The sequence below is a fragment of the Idiotropiscis lumnitzeri genome, chromosome 17 (genome assembly GCF_059441095.1).
Source record: "Idiotropiscis lumnitzeri isolate Australia: NSW breed Sydney's pygmy pipehorse chromosome 17, RoL_Ilum_1.0, whole genome shotgun sequence".
NCBI lineage: Eukaryota > Metazoa > Chordata > Actinopteri > Syngnathiformes > Syngnathidae > Idiotropiscis > Idiotropiscis lumnitzeri.
In genome coordinates, this window is record NC_142407.1 from 9776803 (window position 1) to 9800142 (window position 23340).

At 45.9% G+C, this 23340-nt stretch overlaps 1 protein-coding gene across 1 annotated transcript; it reads left to right on the top strand.

Moving 5' to 3' along the window:
- Positions 1-79: 79 nt before the first annotated feature.
- LOC148320121 (FRAS1-related extracellular matrix protein 2-like) lies at positions 80-23067 on the top strand. Its single transcript, XM_088279374.1, has 20 exons — positions 80-5129; positions 6295-6384; positions 9274-9432; positions 10026-10256; positions 12311-12436; positions 14701-14898; positions 15006-15170; positions 15258-15440; positions 15876-16165; positions 17355-17658; positions 18035-18166; positions 18407-18720; positions 19305-19497; positions 19674-19799; positions 20136-20254; positions 20316-20450; positions 20513-20639; positions 20838-21025; positions 21091-21237; positions 21359-23067. The coding sequence occupies exons 1-20, from the start codon at positions 140-142 to the stop codon at positions 21842-21844; spliced, it is 8703 nt and encodes a 2900-aa protein (XP_088135500.1). The 5' UTR covers positions 80-139; the 3' UTR covers positions 21845-23067.
- The last annotated feature ends 273 nt before the right edge of the window (positions 23068-23340 follow it).

Genomic DNA, 23340 nt, shown 5'->3' on the forward strand with positions numbered 1-23340 from the left:
CTCCTTAACCCTGAGCACCTCAAGTTAAAAGTGTGGTGCGCTGCTTGCATACTGAGAGTGCCGGGACGTCAGCCGGCGTGGATGCACGCTGCCTGCTCGCTCGCCTGGAGGCTTTTTCTTTTCCAACTGTGCAATTTTTATGTCCTCTGCTGTGATGTTGTGTGAACTTCTCATCCTCTGCCTCTCAGCAGCACGTGTTCAGCTTCACACTCACCCGCAGCTTTACACACAAACACCGCTTTACGCACTGCGCTCCGAACTCTCTGAGGACGCCATCCTGGTGGCCAACAACCGGATCCACGTGCCGCTGGGCCGGACAGTGTTTGTGGACCCGGTCAACGACCTGGTGGTGCAGACGCAGCCAGGCAACCCCTGCAGTGTGACAGTTCTGGACAACAACCCGCTCGCACAGCGCCCCGGCCGCCTCTCGCCCAAGAAGTTCCCGTGTGAATTTGGCCCCAGGGATGTCACATACACTCACTACGGGTCCAGGAGTCCGGCGCTGGATCGGGTGCGGCTGCAGCTGCGCTACGATGCGCACACCGAGACCGTTGTCATTCCATTCGTGATTGAAGTGGAGGTGGTCTTTACGGAGCTGGAGCTGCTCACCAAGAACATGCCGCTGACTGTCACCCACCTGAGGGGCATTAGCAATGCCATAGACCGAAACATTTTGGACTTCACTTATGACCGGGAGGTGTACAAGTGCGGGGTGATGTCATTGCTAGGCGAGAACACTCTGCCTCGCTATGGACGACTGCTGGACAGTGGAAAACTGTCCCAGACTATGGACTGCGACGAGTTAACACGGGCTGGCATACGCTACGAGCATACGTTCCAGGGTGCATCACCCAACCGGGATCACATCCCCATGATACTGGAGCTCCGGGACCGAGAAGGCAACTTGGTGAAGCAGGAGCATTTGCACTTGATGGTTGAAATTTGCGGGGGCCAGAAGAACACGGTTCCCAGCCCCAGTTTTGTGGCCATGATGATGATGGAGGTGAGCCAGTTTGTCATGACGGCACTAACACCCGAAATGCTTGCCGCGGATGATGCAGAGGCAGACCCAAAGGAGTTGATTTTCAACATCACCTTGCCACTCTCTTACGAGGAGGGCTACATCGTCAGCACAGACGACCAGAACCTGCCCATCACCTCCTTTTACCAGCGGGACCTGCAGGACCTCAAGATCGCTTACAAGCCGCCCTCACTGGATGCCGACACAGAACAAATCTTCCAATTAGAGTTTGAAGTGGTGGACCCAGAGGGGGCTGTGTCGGACACCTTTGCATTCATGATCGTAGTAAAACCAATGAACTCGCTGGCGCCGGTGGTGACCCGCAACGCCGGTCAGCTACTATACGAGGGCCAATCCCGTCCCCTGGTGACAGATCATAACCTGGAGATAAGCTACGAGGACAATCTGGAGGCGGTGAGCATCACGGTGGTGAACAGGTTGCGCCATGGCATCCTGCTGGTACGGGGATCGTACAGGGACAGCTTCACAGCTGCTGACCTGGTCGCAGGCACGGTGGTGTACCAGCACGACGATAGTGATACACAGAGTGACAACATCGTGTTTATGATGACGGACGGCAAACACCATGTGGAGTTCCTCTTCCCCATCACTGTGGTGCCCACCGACGACGAGCCACCCATCATCAACGTCAACACCGGCCTGGTCCTGTTCAAGCAACAGATATTGACTCTGTCGCCCTTCGCACTCAGTGCAGCTGACATCGATTCAGAGGACTCCACAATTAAATTCACATTGGTCCCCCCGTTTTCTACTATTGGCACTTTGTTGCTGAGGCAGTCCGACGCCCCGGAGGACCCCTCTTCATGGAAATTCAACTCCGAGGACGAGGTCTATGAGAAGGAGGTGCGGGAGTGGCTCCAGAAGGACATCACGGATGGGAAGCTGTTTTACGAGCATGTGGGTCCTCACAACTTCAATACCGTTATGGACCAGTTTGTCTTTACTGTCCAGGATGACAACGACCCGCCTAATGAGTCAAGAAAGGCTACATTTATAATCCGGGTGTTGCCCATCGATGATATCTCACCCGGGCTGCACCCCGGCACCACCTTACAGATGACAGTGAAGGAATACAAGCCTACTCCGTTAAGCAAAGAAGTCCTGTGCTACACGGATTTGGACTCTGAAGACTGCGACCTTAAATACACGGTGTTACAACCGCCGACAGACACGGATGAAAACCACCCAGTTATCTTTGGTTCTTTGGTTCTGACAGACAGCCCTGAGGTCGAAGTGACCAAGTTCACGCAAGCTCAAGTGAACCACCACAAGATTGCGTACAGCCCGCCCGACCCGGAGCTGGGCATCACACCGCACATAGTCCAGTTTCGATACGCAGTTGAGGACATAGCGGGAAACTGTGTGGAGGGAGTGTTCACGGTCTACCTCCAGCCAATTAATAACAAGCCACCACAGATCACCAACACAGGTTTTGCTGTATTTGAAGGTGGCATGCACATTGTCACCCTTGCTGAGCTCAACGCTGCAGATGCTGACACGAAGAGTCAAACCATTACCTTCAGGCTTAGTCAGCTGCCCAAACATGGAACCATCCAAGTAGCATTTGCTGAAGTGCCTGAAAAAGCCACATTCGGTCTGCAGGACCTCTCAGAAGGCAGGATTTCATACAGCCACAGCGGCGAGGAAACAGCCAGTGATGACTTCCATCTGGACGTCAGCGACGGCGTACATGTGGTGAGTGTGATGGTCAAAGTCCACGTGATGCCAATCAATGAAGAGGCTCAGACTCTCAGCCTCCCCGCCGGGACGGTCAGCTCTTGCATGGACGTTCTGGAAAACGGCGTCACGAAGATCACTGCCAACATCATCCAAGGCCGCAACGACGACACGGACGATCTCCAGTCGGTTTTCATCCTGGAGGATCCACCGACCATTGGGAGGATCTTAGTTAAAGGTCTGCCTGCGAGCAGGTTCACGCAGGCAGACGTCATTAACGGCGTGGTAGTCTATGCCCACACCGGCGGTGAGATCGGGCTCACCTCTCGCCAGGACGGCTTCACGTTGACCCTTACTGTCAGGTCAGATGATTGGTCAGTGGGTGGCAACCCTGTCCACGTGCGAGTCACTGTGCTCCCCGTGGACAGCCAGGCCCCTGAGGTCGGAGTCGGGGTGCAGTTCCGCGTCCTGGAAGGAGCCAAAAATGCCATCGGTCCACAGCACTTGAATGTCGATGACACCGACACTCCTGTGGAAGAAATCTTGTGCACCATCATCGTGCAACCACACAAAGGCTACGTGGAGAACATCGCGCCTGCACCCACTTCGAAAACGTCCGGGTCAGGCACCCCCATTAGCGCCTTCACCGTTGGTGACATCTCGGCAGGTAATATATTCTATGTGCAGAGCATTCACAAAGGCGTGGAGCCGGTGAGCGATCGGTTCTGCTTCTGGTGCTCAGACGGCATCAACTTCTCTGAGAAGCTCTTCTTTTCCATCCTAATTGTGGCCACCAATGATGAGCCGCCAGAAATGTTCTTGAGGGAGATCATTGTGATGGAGGGCATGAAGGTGGCGTTGGACAGCGCCGTGGTGAACGGGCATGACGCCGATGTGCCAGCCCACGAACTGACGTTCATCATATCTATGCCGCCCAAACACGGCGTCATTTTGAACCAGCTGCCCTCTGGATCCATCTTGGTGAAGAATTTCACTCTGGAGCAGATCCGGGAAGCCTCAAGCATCTTTTATGTACACGACGACTCTGAAACGACGGAGGACAGTTTTGAGCTCATCCTGACCGACGGGAAGTTCTCGGTGCGGAAGACCGCAGTGGTGAATATAATGGCAGTTGATGACGAGACCCCCTGGATGCAAATCAACAATGGCATGGGTGTGGATGTCGGGGCAACCAAAACCATTGATGGGCAAGTCCTTAAAGCAACCGATTTGGATTCAGATGACAGTTCGCTCATGTACGTCATCCGTTTTGGACCTAGTCGGGGTTTCCTGCAGAGGAGAACCCCCCTTGGTACTACGGAGAACATTACACTGGGCTCCAACTTCACGCAAGCGGAAGTGGATGCAAGGCTTGTTTTTTATGCCCATCATGCCCAGGAAGGCATCCGAGACTTGATCAAATTTGACGTGACGGATGGAATCAACCCATTGATCGACTGCTACTTCTACATCCGCGTGGACAACATTGACATGGTTTTCCCCGATGTGGTCAGCCAGGGTGTGTCCCTCAAGCAAGGTGGTCACGTCACCCTTACCACCGACCTCCTCAGCACCACCAATCTCAAAAGCCCTGATGAAAACCTGGTCTTTACCATCACCAGAGCGTCCGTGCAGGGCCACCTGGAGTGCACGGATGCCCCCGGGGTACCCATCGTGTCATTCACGCAGCTGCAACTGGCCGGAAGCAAGATATACTACATCCACACAGCAGATGACGAACTAAAGATGGACAGCTTCGAGTTTGAAGTCAGCGACGGCTACAATCAAATCTTCAGAACCTTTTGGGTCTCCATCCTGGAAGTGGAGAGCAAAAAACCTGTGGTGAAGATAAATGGGCTTTGGGTGACTAAGGGCCACAGTAAACTTATCACGCCGTTCGAGCTCACCGCTGAGGACCAGGACACTGCGGAGAAGTTGCTTGAGTTCATCATCACCCAGTTTCCAGTCCATGGAAAACTCCTGTTCAACAAATCCAAACCGGTCGTCGTCTTCACCCAACAGAATCTCAATGAGAACCTCATCAGCTACGTGCATGACGGCACTGAAGCCTCAGAGGACTCCTTCGCTTTCACCGTGACGGACGGCTCGCACTTGGATTTCTACGTGTTCCCTGACACTATCTTGGCGACACGCCGGCCGCAGACCCTGAAGATCACCGTGGTGTCTGTGGATAACGGCATCCCACAGATTGTGGTGAACGAGGCCAGTCACACGCTGAAGACCCTACTGACAGGCCACCTGGGCTTCTTTATCGGACCGAAGGATCTGAGGGCGGTAAACCGTGATAGCGAACCGGCGGCGCTGGTCTTCCGAGTCACCACGCCGCCCATGCGTGGGTACCTGGTCAACCTGGGCCGTGGGAACAACTCTGTAGACAGCTTCAGTCAAGGTACGCTAAGCGCTATGTTATGGAAGACTGAACTTACATATGTCAAGTACTTCCTGAATTGAAGTCTAATTGAGGCTGCTTTTAAATTTTGCTATTCAAAGGAAACCTTTTCTTGCTCATCGGATGTTAGAAAAAACAACACAATACAATACAGCTTTTTTGTATAGCGCATTTCTTAATATGATTGCTGACAAAAAAAATGTTTCAGAGCAACACTTTCAACTTTATTGAAGTTTATTTTAAGCTCTTAGCTTTTTGTTCTTTTTTGGGCCGTCGTTGGATGCGTCTGTCATCAGAATGGCTCAAAAATGAGTTGTACAAGGAGGAAATTGTCAATTGATCTAAAAAAAAAAAAAAAAAAAAATTCTAATTTCTGACTTTTTAAATATTAAAAAAACAAAACTTTACTCTCAAAATAAACTTCTGGTAACATTGAGTTTTTGTTCTTTTTAAAACTATGACTATTCTTTTAATATTCTGACTTAAAACATCTCGTAACCAAAATCACTGGGGTGAAAGCGACAACGTGCTGGTGTTTGTTCACCCGTGAGACTTTTCTTTTGAATATTTCACTTCACCGTGTGACGGTGGTTCTCATATTTGAATTGGTATTAACACACATGAACGCAAAACTATTGGGACTCCAGTCCAAATGGACAATTTGGACATAGCTCTGCTTTCTTTTGTCCGCAAATGACTGTGATTCGTTGACGGGTTGGTCGCCTGCAGCCACGCGAGTCAGGTAATGCAAGCGCAGGGCATGTGAGAGTCGCTCAGTCAATTGCGAGCTCTCACTTCAGAGAGGCCACCATCTATTATTGACCCACATGCTTCTTTCTCCACTTGAATGATTTTGTTGAGGGAAGGCGAGGCAGTCCGGGAGAAGAATTCTCAGCAATTTTTTTTTTAAAATAAGGGTCTTGATGTGCAAAATGTTTGATGAGGAAGGACAAAATATTTTCCAAAATCCCACCAGCATCATTTAACAAGTAATCAATAAAACAGCGCCTCTACTGGTGGGATCTAAGTAGTGCATGAAATTCCAATGGACTCTCATGTCCTTCAATGACCCCAAAATCACTTCCTAGAGGTCTCCCAACACTTTTGCCCACATTGTGTACCAGTTTCACGTTTGCCTTGGCTCTGACGTTGTTTTTTGTCATAGCCGATATCGACAATCTGAACGTATGCTACGTCCTGCACAAAGAAGAGAACGCCACGTCCGACGTCTTTGGCTTCAGCGTGGAAGATCGCGGTAAGAGCACTTCTTGCATTGCAAATGACCACGACAAACAAGAATTTAATGTCCGCATTTCAGCAGAAGAAACCTGAACATTGTTTATATTTAAAAAAGAACAGAAAAAAAGTGCAAATTGGGAGAATTGAGTTATATTTTTCGGATGAAAAGTCGGAATGTTACAGCTACAATTTTAAATGAATAAGTTCACATTTCAGAGAGGGGAAAAAAATCATTATTACCAAAAAACATGTTTTACAAAAATTCAAAATATATTTCAAAAATCACAATTTCCGAATATAACAGTGTTTAGAGTATTCAGAGTATTTTAATTAAAAAAAATCGAATTCTTTTTCAGATTAAAAAAAATATTCCACAAGATAAAAATTCGGAATGTAGCAGAGTTTAACGTAAAAGTACTTTAAATGACCCAAATTTGTCCCGCATGCACTCCTGGCTTTCCGCTTTTTACTTTCCGCAGCTTAAGACGTGAAATTTACATGTTGCCTTTAGTCATCTTATCCGATTGCGTCAAAAAGAAGAGGATGTGGGAGGCGAGTGTCGACTGGTGCTGACAAGCTCGTGCCTGCAGGGCCGCCCTCGTCTCCTGCTTGCTCGTCTCTCTCATTAACCCGGCGATGCTGAGTTTGCCACGAACAAGCGGATTTTTGGTGCCTGCAGGCCACACCCCGTGGAGCCGGCACGTTCCACTTCAGAACAGCACGTTAGACTTCCAAAAAAAAAGAAAAAAAAAACACAGGCACGGAGAGGTTAGGTGTTAGCTTTCGTAAACGGCAAAGACAATTTTGAGTTTTTGACCTACATAACATTTTTGTTTTCCCCAATTTGAAGGCCTTGTGTTCCTAAACATCAAGAATTACGTGTTTCCTAAACAATTTCTTTGAGTACCCAGCAATAAAAAGTAGCAATACCTCAGGTTCTTTAGATTTTTTTTATTATTTCATTGAATTTGACGACGAAAAAAATTGTGAGCAAAATCTTTCTGACGCAGATGATGATTCGCTGACGTATCAAACTGCCGCACCATCGCGCCAACTAATGCATAGGAGGACTTAGTCGATGTCCGATTTTCTTTGCCCTAAGTATCGGTGGCTGGTATCGGCAGCATGAGTACTTGATACCTTAATATAAGCCCGATACCAATAAGGCAATAATTCAGATTTACCTGCTGTTTCATTCAAGGTGCATTTTTCATTTAGATTTCATCACAAAGGCGTGACAAAGTGATAGCTCATTTGCAACCCTCCTCTCCACGCCATGCCACATGAAAAAAAAAAACCTGCAGGAATTGTATATGCGTTACATTTTTGCTAGCCTCTTAATAAAAAAACATAAATCTGCTCCGGCGCTTTTATGGCATCCGGTGAGAATAGGAAGGCATATTAAGGAGATAGCAACAGAAATGTCAGCCCGCAGCATAACACCTCAACGCCTCTGGGTGTTAGCGTTCACTCACACGCGCACTCGCACACCTGAGGGAGTTTTGCGGCTCCCGTCAGCTGCGCTCGAGGTGCTACAAAAAACCTGAGCATCATTAAACGCCTCACGACAACTTTGCTTGTGACTGTAGGAAGTACAATGAACATTTTAATCACTTGGTGGCCCGGGGGGCGGGCGCACTTATTTTAGTTTCACCTAGGGTGCGCTCACGTGCCCCCCAGCAAGGCATTAACCCCCACAAAAACAGCTATGTGGCGCAAAACGGGTCGCTGAGATTTTATTTCCGTCGCTAATGACTTTAGGCGAGACGCTAAGATTCACGAAACGCACAGAATGTGCGGCTCGGATAATGGATGGATGAGATTTTTGGTTTTTGGTATGACAGCTAATGTGTGCATTTTGGAAAATTCTAAAACCATTTTCCGTTAAGCAAAAAATGTCAAATGTTTTGTGACGCAAAGGCAAAATGTAACTTTCGGTCAACATCAAATTCTTCCCTTAGGCTCAACGAACGTGTTTTGGGGTCAATATTGAAGACATTTTTAAGGCTTTGTTAACCATGACGAATTTTTTTCCCAGGAAACTGCCAAAGAAAATTGTACATTCTTCAACAAACCAAACATAAGCCAGCATGCGCCCTTTGGGAAACTTCAAAGACAATTTAGTCTTAAAAAGGCAAATTCACAGTTTGGGGTAAAAACAATGCTCAAAGACAATTTAGAGTCTCTGTTAGCCAACGGACATTTCAACTTTAGAATGTTAGACAAACCTGCTCTATAAAATAGTTATTGAAATAGACAGTGAGAAAGGTCGGGGGAGGAAAAGGTTGGGGCAGGAGGAAAGTCGTCAATTTTTTAAGATCCAACCTGATCAATTATGAATGCGTGCGTGTGTGCGTCCGTGCGTGCGTGCGTGAGTGTCAGCTACATGCTTCCATTATGTATAACACAAATTTACGCTTGACCTGTCTTAAGGGTTGCATTGAGGGTAACGAAAGAAAAACTAACAGACGACGAAAGCGAAAAAAAAAAGAAGAAGTAAAGTGTTGTCGCGAGGTGAAAAGTTCACCAGTGTGGTGGCGAGGAGCCACAAAGCGCAAATGAGAATTGCGGCGCAGATTATGCGTTTGCTTCAAGCCTCGCGGCCAATTTGGGGCAAAAAAAAAAAAAAAAGCACACGCAAAGCCACACGAACGCACACGCATACAGACGAACACGAAAAAAACACGCGTATCGATGATATTCATATTCAAAATAACACGCATAGTGTAACATGCACACTCCCGCACACTTCTATTCAGACATCACACGCTCTTAAATGGCGATTAACTGGATGGTTGAGCTCGTTTGGTTTGTATATTTGTTAAGTGTGTACGGTCGAGTAAGTGAGTTTAGATGACCGCTCAGTTGTTCATTTTTGTTGTTGGTGGCGGCGCACGCGAGTCAGGCGGCAACAAGCTGACGGGCCAGTGGTTCGGTGCTAACTGGTGCTGGATCTCGCTGGAGAAGGACTCGTACGTGGTGGACGAGGGCCAGGGCGAGGACGACGTCTTTGTGGAGGTGCTGCTGAGGAGGAGAGGCTACCTGGGTGACACCTCTTTCGTAGGTGCGCATAAATCAGAACCTAAAATGTGTTCATTTGTACGGTCACCTTCAGGTGGCAAATATTTGCCCATTTAGCCGCTCACTTTATACATTGACTCCGCCACCAATCAGTGACTTCCTTTTCATTCGCCCTTGATGAACTTTTGACTTAATGAGCAACAACGCAGTCACTGATGAGCAAATTAGCATTAGCCACCATTAGCACCTTACTGTTTTGAAACCTTTTAACCTTTAAACTCTAACTTGAAGCTTTACTGGATCTGTGACTCTAAATCTCTACCTTAAAGCCATAATTCGATCTTGAAACTGTCATTTCAAAGCTTAACCCTGACTTTAAACCTTACTTTGAAGGACAAAACTTTTTCAGGAGGCTTAATCCTAGCTGGAAACCCGAAACTGTAGCCAAGTGCAGCCTTCAAACCGTAACCTTGTCTTCTCATAACCCTTCCATCCTTCTACCATCACCTTCCCTTGTACTTCCACATGCGTTTGATGTCATTCACCATAAGAAGACCGTTGGTTCAGTAAAAATCTTAAAGGGGAAGTCAAACCCCAAAATGTTCAAGCCAGCACATCTTCTGCTGTTCTTTCCAGGCATCGGTACTCAGGACGGCAGCGCCAAGACGGACCAGGACTTCCGGGGAAAGTTCCAGAGGCAGGTCCAGTTTAACCCGGGCCAGACCAGGGCCTCCTGGCGAGTCCAGATCCTCGATGACAGCAAGTACGAGCGGACTGAGACTTTTCAGATCCTTCTGTCTGCGCCCATCAAGGCAGCATTGGAATTCCCCGCAGCCGCTACTGTGGAGATCCTGGACCCCCGTGATGGTGAGAACTAAAGCAAAAAACTATCAATTTTGGATAGCTGTCTCAAAATGCTAAAGGAGAAGCTAAGTGAGATGAAAGCTAACCAAAGTCAATGGTTTGGCAGAGATTAGCTGCCCGACGCTCCTAGAGGGAGGCTAATGCAATGTACAAAATGATTAGGATAAATACACATCAATTCTGGATAATAATTACCAAAAAAAAAGGACAGAATTTAACTTTGAAAAAAATATTGTAATTTGAATAATCCAAAAGGTAGTAAATGTGAAAACAAAATTGTATATACTTTTGGAATCATTCACACATTGCGTGCTTAACCTCAACATAGTTCATCGGCAGTAAGATGCCACAAGATGGCAGCAAAGAACTGCTTTTATGTTAAACAGAGCTTTGGCCGAGCACCAAAATAGAGAATAGGTGATTTTTTTTTTTTTTTTTGGGAGTGAATATCGAAGGATAGGTTTCTCCCAAAATTCTGTGACTATGATGAGGAACACCGCACATTTCAACCGCACTAAAAAATGGCAAACTCACTGGAACAGCAATCTGGGGTGTTTACCAACACTGCCAAAAACTTTGTCTAAAACTACATCAGAAAGTAAGAAAGAGGAGGATAGTTTTACACTTGGACATGCTTTTTAATTGAAAACAACACGGGACTTGTTACACTTTGGGCCGAAGCGAAGCTGTGGCTGCCCTGCGGACGTACGTTCGCCTCCAAAGCCAAAGCACGGCTCGGGGTGACGCGTCTCTGTCACATAAGACAATCTTCACAGGCCAGTGAGTAATGAAGTCACGGGGGAGACAAAGTCCGACACAAGAAGACTGATGATGAGAGCGCGAAGCAACGGGATGGAACATCAGCTCACTTTATGGCGTGCAAAAAAAACAAAACAAAAAAAAACTCCAAAACATTCCACTCAAAAGAGAAAAAGAAAAACTTGAAGAACGGCAGGCTTGCTGTTAAGTTGAAGATGTTTCAACTTGGTGCAGAAATATGCTCCGGCCGCAGACAAAAATAAAGAAATAAATAAAAGGGTAATAACGACGAGAGATAACCTGAAGGCTGAAGGAGACGAGAAACAAACGCAGCTGGTCAATTGAAAGAACATCGAGTCCTTATTTGTGGGGGGTGTCACAAACTTTTTGGGTCAAAAGCAAAAAAAAATGTTTTCCAGAAGCCAAACGTCAATTCAACAAATTTACCATGTATACCGAAGGAATTAAAAATGTAATTCTTCTGTTAAAAAAGCTGCCATTTATAGTCATTTTCATGAGTGCAAATATATATCAGGTGTGTTTAAATGGATGTCGTTATTTTTAATTAATTAATTTATTTATTTTCTTATTTAATTTTTTTTTGCTATGCACATAGACGGACGGGGCCCTCATATAGTTTTTCAGCCACTTACGGACACACTTGCAACGCACATTTGACTTTGCTTCATTTCTCATGCATATTCATTCGGAAATGAGAATAATTTTCGGGGGGAAATTGTTGGATCACAATTAACAGCCATTGGAATTTTCTACCAACGAAATTTTGACTGATTGCTGGAAAGTGTGTCGTCAAAGTTTTTTTTTAACCCCAAATTGGCTGGCTTGTGTTTGGATATTGAAAGCCGGAAGACATTTTGTGTTCAGTTTTGTGGTGAACATTGAAAGCGAACGTGCCCCCATTTGCTTCCTCTGGTTCACCCTCATGAAATATTGAACGTGACGGCGCTGTTTTCCTCGCGGAGGTGAACTTGACCCACTTGGCTAAAAAGCAGCGAGACTGTGTGTGTATGGGCGTGTGCGTGCGTGTGTGTGTGTGTGCCTTGGGGGCAGAATGTGTCACCCCCTACAGCAATCCTGCTTTCCTCATGCACTCCTCATGCCTCCCCCCTCCCCTCCAAGTTCCCCACTTCACTCCTGCCACCACCCACTTTCCTCTCCCTTTACTGCACCCACCTCCTTCCTGACTGGACCCTCCCACAAGTCATGATGAAAATCGTCTTTTCTTCTTAGTCTGATTTGGTTATTGACAAGAAAAAAAAATGCTTCCTGGCCTTCAGAGTCAAGCGTCTTTTTCCCCGAGGCCGTGCTGTCGGTGGAGGAGGACGTGGGTCACTTGTCCATCCCCGTCCAGCGCAGCGGTGACCTCAGTGAGGAATTGATGGTGCTCTGCTACACGCAGCCAGGTATGGATGCTCAACGCCTCACCTCTCCACACTCACGGCAACGCAGCATTCAACTCAAGAAACGGGTTTATTTCATCAGCAAGCAACCGTTGCGTTTACCAGATTGCCTTAAAGAAGGTTTCTGATTTTGAGAAGGAATCAATCAGGAGGTGTGTTGCCCACTTGAATAAATAAATGCCTCACCTCAAATAAATACCGGACTGTGGCTGACTTTACCTCATAGCGTTATCACAAAATCAGCGCAGCATCAGTATTAAATCATTGATAAGCAATTTTTTCGGAAATCGTTATCATTAGGATACAGATTAACACGAGTATGTTTTTTTTTCTCTGATGTAAAATTTTGTCGTAAATTTGTCCCTCCAAAATGATATGATAAGTAAGTGAATAAGTTTACATTACTTTAAGTTTCTCCAACAAAAGAATGGTGGGGAAAAATAGCATTCTTTTAAAAAGTACCAGAAATAAAAATGTTATTTTGAGATTTTGTTTGAAAAAAAAATCTTAGCACTTCTAAACCTTGTTGTTTTGATTTTTTTGGACTTGCGTTGATTGCACAAATAACTAATAAGACAAATAAAATTGGTTATGCGGTGAATATGTATCCTTTTTTTCATAAAACAATTTCATCACTTGAATACAAAAAAAAAAAGAAGCAAAAACATTTCTAGTGAGATTTAATTCCATTCATGTTAATTGGTTTGCGTGCACTTAGCATGTGGGATCGAAGTCTCCTTAAAATGCAGACAGCAGCGGCGAACGATCCGAAAGCAGCAGCATGAGTGAGGCTGTGATTTTGCGTTAAAAGCCACTGAAAGGTCATTCGCGTTCACAATGAGCGGATTAGCAAAGCATCTCATTAGCGCGATGCTCCTCGTTAGGCGTGACATTTTGCTGCGCTCATCATCATCGTCGAGGCCCGTCTCATGATCAGGATGGAAATTAGATGACACCAGCCGTCATTTAGATGTTTTTCCTACATGTTGTGACAAAATTTTCCCATTTTACTCGCATAACTGGAAGAAAACATCAAGTGACAGCCATAAATAATTAGTGCGGAGGTCACATGATGTCATAGAAGATAATGAAATACTTTTCAAATCATTCCGTGTTGCGTCTCTTGGTTTGGCGCAAGGGTCCGCCACGGGCACGGCGCCCACCACCATCCTGTCAAACTCGGACTATACTTTTATTTCAAATTATTATTGAACGTTTCATTGAGCCACGTGTGGTTCTTACTACGCTGACATTTTTTGAGCAAAATGACAAAAAAAAAAAAACACTTCCTTAAAAAACTAAAATAGTAAATAAATAAAATGACTATCTGAAACTGCGTCTTAGGTATAGCTAAAGCTAACCATAATGTCCTTGGTTTGCGTCTTTGTCAATTGTTATCATACATGAGCTTTTGCGCTAATTTGAAATCGATTGATTTCCGTGTTGCTGAACATTTGTGGAGAAGAAGGAATGTTGTTTGAAAATTGGAGTTTGCTTTACATAATTACATAATACTTGGTGGGCCCTTTTTAAATCCTGCATTAGACAAATACTCCATAGATTTAAAAAAAAAAAGAAAAAAAAAAACAATGTTAAAACTAAGGTGACGCATTTGAAAAAAATCAAACAACACACCTGCTCTAAAACCAAATTAAAAGTAACTGAATTTAAAAAGAGGCAGGAAGGCAGCGCAAGCATTACAAACTGTCAAGTGTAGACAGAAAATATTGTTACTCCGCTCTGGATATGGAATATGGACAAAAGTTTTGGGACTGCTATTTTTGGGGAGCTCACGCTGGGTGTGATAATAATGCGATGACTGTTACAGATGAGAACAGCGCCTGGCCCAGTTACGGCGTGAAAAAGAGTTGAGCAGAAAACAATCCGGAGTGTTTGATGCTGACAGTTGATGACGGGAAAGAGACGAGTGCAAAAAGGGAGAGAAAGATATTTTGGGATGGTGTGGGATTTTAAGGAACGGGCGGGTGAGTAAGGATCAACTTTTCCTCCTGTCACTTGTTTTCGCCACTTGAAAGCGTCGTGGAAGATGAAACGGCCGCCTCAGGAAAAGCGTCACTTCAAAAAAAATCTGGAAGGGGGGGGGGGGAGGTTGAATTTGTGTGTGCGCCTCTCCAGCTGTGACACACACAAAAACACACGAGCGATGACAGCGAATGTGGTGTTGAAATAGTTGTTGAAATTGCTTGTGTGTTGGAGATTTGTCTTGAGGTTAAGGTTTCGTTGAGTTCCTTTCCTCTATTTGACAGTACCCAAAATGCAGTTCCGACAGTCGGTCCACTTTGGCGAGGAGAACCAAGGCCAGTTGGTGGCGACGGTGCACCGCAGTGGCGACTTGCGGTTTGCATCCACCGTGCGATGCTACACCCGGCAGGGCTCGGCGCAGGTCGACCACGACTTTGACGAGCGGCCAAACTCCAACGCATCCATCATCACCTTCTCGCCTGGTACTTCCTGGGTTCGATGCCATTTATTTTTTTTTTGCCGCCTTATGAATGAAACCCGTCACCTCAGTCATCATCCTCCTGGTGCTATCAAGACATTTTGTTTCCAGGTGAGACGGAGAAACCCTGCGTGCTGTTGCTGGTGGACGACTCGCTATACGAGGAAGTGGAAGAGCTCTGGTTGGTCCTTGGGAGCCCAAGAAGTGACTCACAGTTTGGTGCCTTTTTGGGGACCCTGAGGGAGACCTTGCTGAAAATCAAGGACACTGCTGACAGTAAGTCAGATCAAGATTCCCCGAACCAGGATTGGCCGATATGACTTCTCCCACTCCACTGGAAATTTTCTCGCCACCTTCCTTTAGAGCCAATCATCCGGTTTTACGAGACCAAGTTCAGTGCCAGTGAGCCCAAGGAGAAAGATGGCGTGTCCTTTGTGCGGATCCCCGTGGTGCGACTGGGCGACACCTCCAAGGTTTCCATCGTCCGTGTTCACACCAAGGACGTTTCGGCTGTGTCGGGGGAGGACTACCAGCCTGTGTCCCAAGGTGCGTCGTTATCGCCTTTGGTCTACAACGAGGACCTCGACCAGAGGTGGGCAAACTTTTTGATTGGTGGGCCCCAATGGGTTCTAAAATTTGACAGAGGGGCCGGACCAGGAGCAGATCTATGTCGTGTTTTGCTAACCTCACCTCATCGGGTGATAATGAACAAAAGCATCACAACAAAATATCTGACTTTGACACACCACAGCATTTAGAAACTTAAACATTAACAAGGTTTATTCAATTAATTTTTTTCAAGTTCGGCGGGCCGGATTAAAACGTTTAACGGGCCGCATGTGGCCCCCGGGCCGTAGTTTGCCCACGTCTGACCTAGACTGTCAGGAAAAGGGTGGTGCCCTTGCAAAGTTTTTTTTTCCATAATGATACAATGTGTGCGTGCGTGTGCACGTGCGTGTGCCTGTGTGTGTGTGTGTCCAGACATTGTGTTCAAGCAGGGGGACCAAGAGCACGTAATCCAGGTAGAAATCCTGTATGATGGCGTGACTGAGATGAGGGAAACCTTCACGCTGCACCTGAACCCCGATGACAACATGGTGGCTGAGATGCAGGCCACCAAAGCGACGGTTTACATCGAGGAGGCCACCAGCATGGCTGACGTCACTTTCCCCTCCCCACCTCAAGTGGTCTCGCTGCTCCATTATGACCACCCAGCTGCCACCGCCGGGCGGCTGAATCCGCCCGCCGGCTACCCGGTCGTCTGTGTCACTGTGAGTTCACCTGCTCTCACTCAGTGGACTGTGAGTGTGAATGTGTAATGTGTATGCATGGGCGTGAGCGTTTGAGAGAGTGAGCGCGTGCATGCGTGCGTGCATGATTGCGGTCGTGTGCGTGTGCACACTTGTGCGCGTTTGTGTGCTTGCGCGTGAGTTTGAGAGTGTAAGGAATGTGTGTGTGCGTGTGTGTGAGTGAGCAACGCTGTGCAAGTGAGTGTGAGTGTCAGTAGGTGAGCGATTGAGAGCGTGTAGCGAGTCAATCAGTGCGTAAGAAATTGCTTGTGTGCGTGCATGCGTGTACGTGTGCGCGCGTGTGTGTTTTGCGTGTGCCCGCCAACCCCCGGGGAGCAGAAATGAAGCGGCCTTGTCAGAATGGAGCCTTTGAGTGTTTTCACCTGCAGGCATCAGAGACACTTCAAAGCTTGCCAGATCACGTTAGCAGCTTTCTAAATATAGAGGCCCAAAATAATAAAGTCCCTCTTTTCCTGTTCCGTCAATAGAGTATCCCTCCGCTGTATTGCGGTTCATCGTTTGTGCCCTTGCTACGCTGTGGATTTTTAAATCAACAAAAAAAAAACGTCAGCACAAAAACTCAACTTTTACAGCAACATGAGCGGACGGTGGCTGGATGTTATGAAACTCTCTGCCGCCATCTAGTGACGAAGTCGTTGCAGTTCACTAGTCAAATTTCAAGCTAAGATCCCTTTAAAAACTCATTAGGTGAGGCACTTGTAAATCCCAATTCTGAGGTTTTTTTCTGCTCTTAGTAGAACATTCGAGATACAAGTATTGTCCGCTAGCTTCATGTAAATCTATAATTTATAACATCACAGTGTTAACAACCTTTATGCAATTTATATATGAACACAAATTGTGGCGCAACATATGCAGACAGATACAACAATACTCACAGGTATTTTTGACCCTGTGCAAACAACGATTGTGATCTCCTTTATGTTGACTTGTAATACCTAGTGTGACCAAAGAGCATTTTAATGTGCACCGAATTGAAGCAAAACAAATTAAAAGTTGAAAAACTGTTTAATTTCTTTATATCCAATGCATTGTCGTTTTTGTTTGGTACAATATGAAAAAGTGCAATTTTCGTGGATTTTTCTCGTCTCCTGAGCAGTTCTGGAACGTAAACGTGGTTTGCCTGCACCGCTCCTTCCCCACCCTGCAGGCCTGCAACACCCGCCACTCGAACTACGACAAGACGGGCTCCCTCTGCGTCAGCGAGCGCTTCAACGACACCCGAACCCGCTACCGTTGGCTCGTCAGCGCCCCCACCGGGTCTGATGGCGTATCCGCACCTATGCGGGAGCTGGATTTGGACACCTTCTTTACATCATCCAAGGCCGTTACACTGGACTCAATCTACTTCCAAGCGGGCTGGCGGGTCCAGTGTGCCGCCCGTGCCGTCAACTCCAATGGGGACGAGGGCCTGGAGCTCAGTAGTCCCGTCGTCACCGTCAGCTGGGACGAAGGTCAGGTGGACTTTCTGTTTGGGGGGTTTTATGCACATGGTGAAGTAGTATAAATAAAACAATTTAGAAATTGGGTTTCGGGTTACATCTTGGAAAGAACGTTGGACGTGCAAAATGATTAATTTGCTACATGAATTACAGGCTTTGCATTCAAAAGACCCCCCATCACTTTGACTTAAAATTTCCTGGTTTAATTCCAACACAAAATAGGCGAATGGTGTGAACAAATAGTGTCAATGTTGCAATGATACAACTCTTTAAGTAATGGATATTTCAACACAAACATTACTACAACACGGCATTTATTCTTTATCCTCACTCATTTCAATGCAGAAGTGTAATTGAAGATGTGCTTGCGTGTTTCCTTGTTATCAAGGTATGTGCCCTCCCCGTAATGAGGGCACGGTGGGTGCTCAGCCTTTCTCGGCCAGGATGCGTTACACGGGCGCGGATGAGCCCACACAGCCCAACCTCATCAAAGTGAGCATCACGATTCCACATGTGGACGGTAGGTGGTGCTGTGGGTCAATTCAATTTTTCCAGATTACCACCAATTGGGTGAATAATAATCTACACTGCCATTAAAAAAAACTAATTTTAGCAACACAAAAGTATTTCTATAAATTGAAATTTCATTCATTCAATAAATTCAGATTAAAAATTGATATATGTAATCTGTCTAATGTAAATGTAAAGATGAATAAATGCTAAGTGGCATCAACAAGGTACGAGATGCGCGTTTGTGCAGGCATGTTTCCGGTGATTTCCACGCGACCCCTCAGCAATTTGGATCTGACCCTGAGCCCGGAAGGAACTCGGATGGGCTACCACCGCTGCTCCAATTTGCTGGACTCCAATGAAGCCGCGGCGGCCAGCGACGGACGACAGAATGAGACGGGCCAATGGCCGCCTTACCGCTTCAGCGCCGGTCTGCGCGGCAAGGCCACGCTGCGCTTGTACCGCAACCTCCGGCTGGACGCCTGCCTGTGGGAGTTTAGCAGCTTTCACCGCATGTCCCAGCTGCTCAATGACTGCGGCGGTACCATGGCCATCGACGGACAGGTGACCACCAGTTTTGTCTTCTTAAAAATTAGATTGACATTAAAATGAAGAACTCATTCAAACGTATTGCAAAAAAAAAAAAGGATGTTACTTTCGTACATTTGACTCGCGTGCATCAAATCTATTAACAACCAATTCAAAATACCTTTATGATAAATAAGAATTAACCATTATTAGTAATAGTGGTAGCTTTAAAGTCAAAATATTCATAATTGCTTTTGACTGACATTGTCAGAGAGGAATACATTTAAGTCGTTTAACTGGCGTTAGGTTTTAAATAATTATGTCTTATTAATTTTCATAAATTAACAGTTTTTAATCATTTTGGGGAAATTCTTTTCATATTTTGCATTGTCTTTGTCATGAGAGGATAACAAAGTTGTTTTATTTCTGATTCATTTTAATGAACTTTTTGTTGATCCAAAAGGTTGGCTTCAATCACTTCTTGAAATCCAATGTTTATTGCATTATTATTATTAAATTATTAAATGTATTATTGTTGTTTTTTGGTCATTCCTTTTATGTCATTTTCACAATTTATTTACAGTTATTGCAGAGGACTCAAAGTGTGTTTTTGTGTTCAGGTCCTAAACTTTTTGCAGTCGTACGTGACTGTCCGCGTGCCCCTCTATGTATCTTACGTCTTCCACTCAGCGGTGAGCCCTGGCAGCTGGACACACTTTGACCTCCGCTCCGAGCTGCACCTCACCTTTGTGTATGACACCGTTATCTTGTGGCAGGACGGCATCGGCAGCCCTCCACAGGCACGGCTGCACGGTACAACAAGACCTGGTCCAGGCAACTACATCCAGGAAAAACTGCATGCTATTACTAATACACGTGACATTGTATAATTACTTCAGAAGTAATACTAGTAGCGCATAGGTGTCAATGGTTGGACGGTCAACCGTTTTTTGCATCACACCATATCTGTCTTGTCGTTTGTCACACAGGCTCGCTGTATCCCACCAGCATGCGCATCAACCAGCAGGGTCACCTGGTGGTCAACTTCCGCACCAAAGCTCGCTTTTGGGGCCTCTTTGTCCACTCGCACCCTGTGGGACGCCTTCAAGGATCTGGTGAGACGCCAGTCAATCACAGGGCACTTTTAGCCAAACAATGAGCTGGTTGCTAGTGGTGGGTAAATGAAGCTTCAAATCTGCTTCATGAACCAGTTGTAGTATTTTTGGACTCCAGTAGATGGCACTCTCTGTTCAACATTGGGCTGAAAGCACACTGACTTGCCGTTTTTTAAACCAACAGTGCCATCTAGAGGACTCAAAAATACAACAACTGGTTCATGAAGCACATTTGAAGCTTCATTTTCCCATCACTACTGGTTGCCAGCCATCTGTAGAGCAGATATAAAGGAAGAATGGAGCGGTCGCCAGTGAATGTTCCATTTGTCATGGCAGGGACGTCCATGGTGATGAGCTCGGACCACCCCGGTCTGACCTTCAACCTGAGCTTGGTGATGAGTGAGCCCACCTTCAACCAGCCCATGCAGCAGTGGATCTTCACCTCTGACCTCGCGGTAAGTACACGCGATGTACGTACGACCGGGTGAAGCGTTGACGACTTGTCGTCGATCGCAGGTTCGAGACTACTCGGGGACCTATGCTGTCCAGCTGGTCCCCTGCACCACCTCCCAGAACACGGAGTACTCAGTGCCGCCCGTGTGCAGACCCAGAGAAGCGGTCACCTTCGATGTGGATATCCGACTCCAGCAAGTAAGGCCGAAGGGAAAACTTAGTCTTGTGTCACTATGCTAAGCGTTAGCGTGTGTGTTCAGGTGAGTGATGCTGTGGCTGCGGAGTTTGATCTAAACACGCATTTGTTCCTGCTGTCTAAAAGAAGTTTGTGGCTCTCTGGCAACTACAGCAGCTTCAGCCAGGAAAGCGATGTCGCCTTTTCGGAAGGTAAATTGACTTATGGTGTCCCCCAGGGGTCCGTATTAGGTCCCACACTGGAATTTGCAACACAGACGCTGATACGATAATATTTACTCAATGTGATATGATTCCCACACTTTATGGATATACTACAATTTGATACGATCCCTCCTCCCTAAGTATGATACGATATTATTTGCTCATATTTCGCCACCCTCCCCATAGGTGACACCATATACGGTCGCGTGGTGGTGGACCCGGTACAGAACCTCGGAGATTCTTTCTTCTGCAGCATCGAGAAAGTTTTCCTGTGCACTGGAGCTGACGGCTACATCCCCAAGTACAACCCCAGCAACTTTGAATTCGGCTGCCTGGCCGATTCGCCGGCGCTGCTCTACAGATTCAAAATCATTGTAAAGGAATTTCCTGGACTACCTGGAAGCCTTGAAGTTTTTTTGATCGTTTTTCTGTCCTGCAGGACAAAGACCAGCCGGAGACCCAGGCGGGCGTTTTCGGTGGAGTGGATTTTAATGCTGTCCTGGCAATAGACGACCCGTCCGCCATGCCGCTCGTGAGGCAGCCCGGGTCTGATGGCTTCAAACTGGACTCTTGGGCCTTGTTCCAGGTACAGTGTTGCCCCGCCAATCTAAATTTAAAGTATTTGGTGAAAAACTCACCTTCTCTGTTTTTGTCCCTCTTGAAAATATTTTTTACTTTTGAATTACATGTGTGATTGTTTGGTTCAGGTGGAATCGGGTCACGAGTGGTACATTCACACCATCTACATGGTGCGCTCTGAGGAAAAATATAACAGAAGCATCAGGAAGCGCAGCTTGGAATCCCGCCGCTATGCCGTCACCTCAACGCGTGGCGACCACCATCACATCGGTGGATCCGTCCCAACCCCCCACCCCGAGGCCGCGGGGGGCATCGGCGCCGATGACAACCGCGGCACCAACATCATGCACGTCACCCTGGATCGCTCCAAACGGCTGTTAGCCACGGATTCCACCGCCCCATCGTCATCCGACGGGGCGGAGATGGGCGAGGCGACGGTGGTCCTGGTGGGCGTGCTGCTCTTGGTATTGACGGTCGGTGTCCTAACGCTGGCTCTGAGCTCAGGAGGCAAGGGCGAAGTTGGGTGGGAGCAAAGTGGGCGGGACGGTGTACAGGAAAGCGTCCAAAGCTTGGTGGTCAGGTTGCAACGCTGCCGCGACGGCGCCGAGGTTTGACCTGCATCAAAAGACATCAGGGAAGGATTTGAAACATTTTTTGTTCATGTCTTTCATCCACTGATTTTCTGCAAATGGTATGAAAGAGTATGGGGACCAAAACATAATTATACTATGAAAATGAAGTTTGTTCAAGAACAAGAAAATCAATAACAAACATTTCTATGAAAATATATTGTTAATATTATATTATATTTCAGGTAAAAAAAATAATGCTACAGGATTTAAGTCCATATTTACATGAAAACAAAGTTGTAATATTACAGGATTGTCAGAATTGTCCAAATTTAATGGGGGAAAAAGTTTAAACCTGACATAACTGACATTTTTCATGAAAGAAAGTCTTAATATACAATCTTTTCAAGATTGAAAAAAATCCCAATGTACCACATGGACTCCATTTATTACAACATATAGAAAAAAAAACAACGGGGTAAATCCATTGATGGGCTCTTGACCCTATTTTTCCGGTCCATTCTGCGTCCTCCGTCCGCGACCTGGGCACCCTTCCGTCCTTTCACTTTCTCCCTTATTCAAGACGAGATGATGAAGCGTGTGGTGGTGTGCTTCTCATTTTATCTCCTTCCACAGAACACATCTCTCTTCTTTGCTTTCTCCTTCTCTTTTTACACTCTAGCACAGAGGTGACAAACATACGGCCCGCGGGCCGGATGATATTTGAGCTTTATTGTATAAAATGGGCGTCCGTTTGGGAAGGTCAGACGGACCGTTCCGTCCAAGGGACGAAATGCTCATCTCTGGATAAATTGTTTTTTAGATTCAATCTCGTATGTACGTTTTATATGTCACATTCAAATGGGATTATGTGCTTCTATTATTGTGTTTTTCTTTCACTATTTTACAATTGTCCGTGATCTGAATATGAATTTTCATTATTGGTTATTGTGTGTATTTGAAGTGTAAACGCACACGCGAAGCAGCTGCTGTACGGTCACTGTGAACATTATTTGCATATAGCACCTATGTACATCATCGTAAAGTTTTGTTTACATCTCAGTTTTCCTAACTATTTGTCTAATTACGGACAGGACTCACTTGCAAATGTGTACTTCATGTCACTCTCGCGCATGTAAATGTAAGCTATGCAATGTTGTGTACAGTACTTGACATCACGCACAATCAGACTTGATATTCACTTTGTGATTTTATGATTTTTTTTTTCAAAAGTATTTAATAGAATAAATATGGACACTTTGCTGGCAGGGTATTTTGGCCCAAATTTAATAGAATAGTCCCCTCTGTAGAATATAACATTTTTGGAAATAATATCCTCCTATTCAAAATGACTTTCTTATTTGCTAATTGCCTACAAAGGATACAGAAAAATATGTACCTTATTTGTTGTATTTAAAGATTGTACAGCAACAACGGAAACGCCTTAAAATATTTTCATTTGATAAATGTACATCGACAATGGGTAATTAAAAGGCATGTTCTGGATAACGATTCATTAAAAAAAAATACACGCATTATTT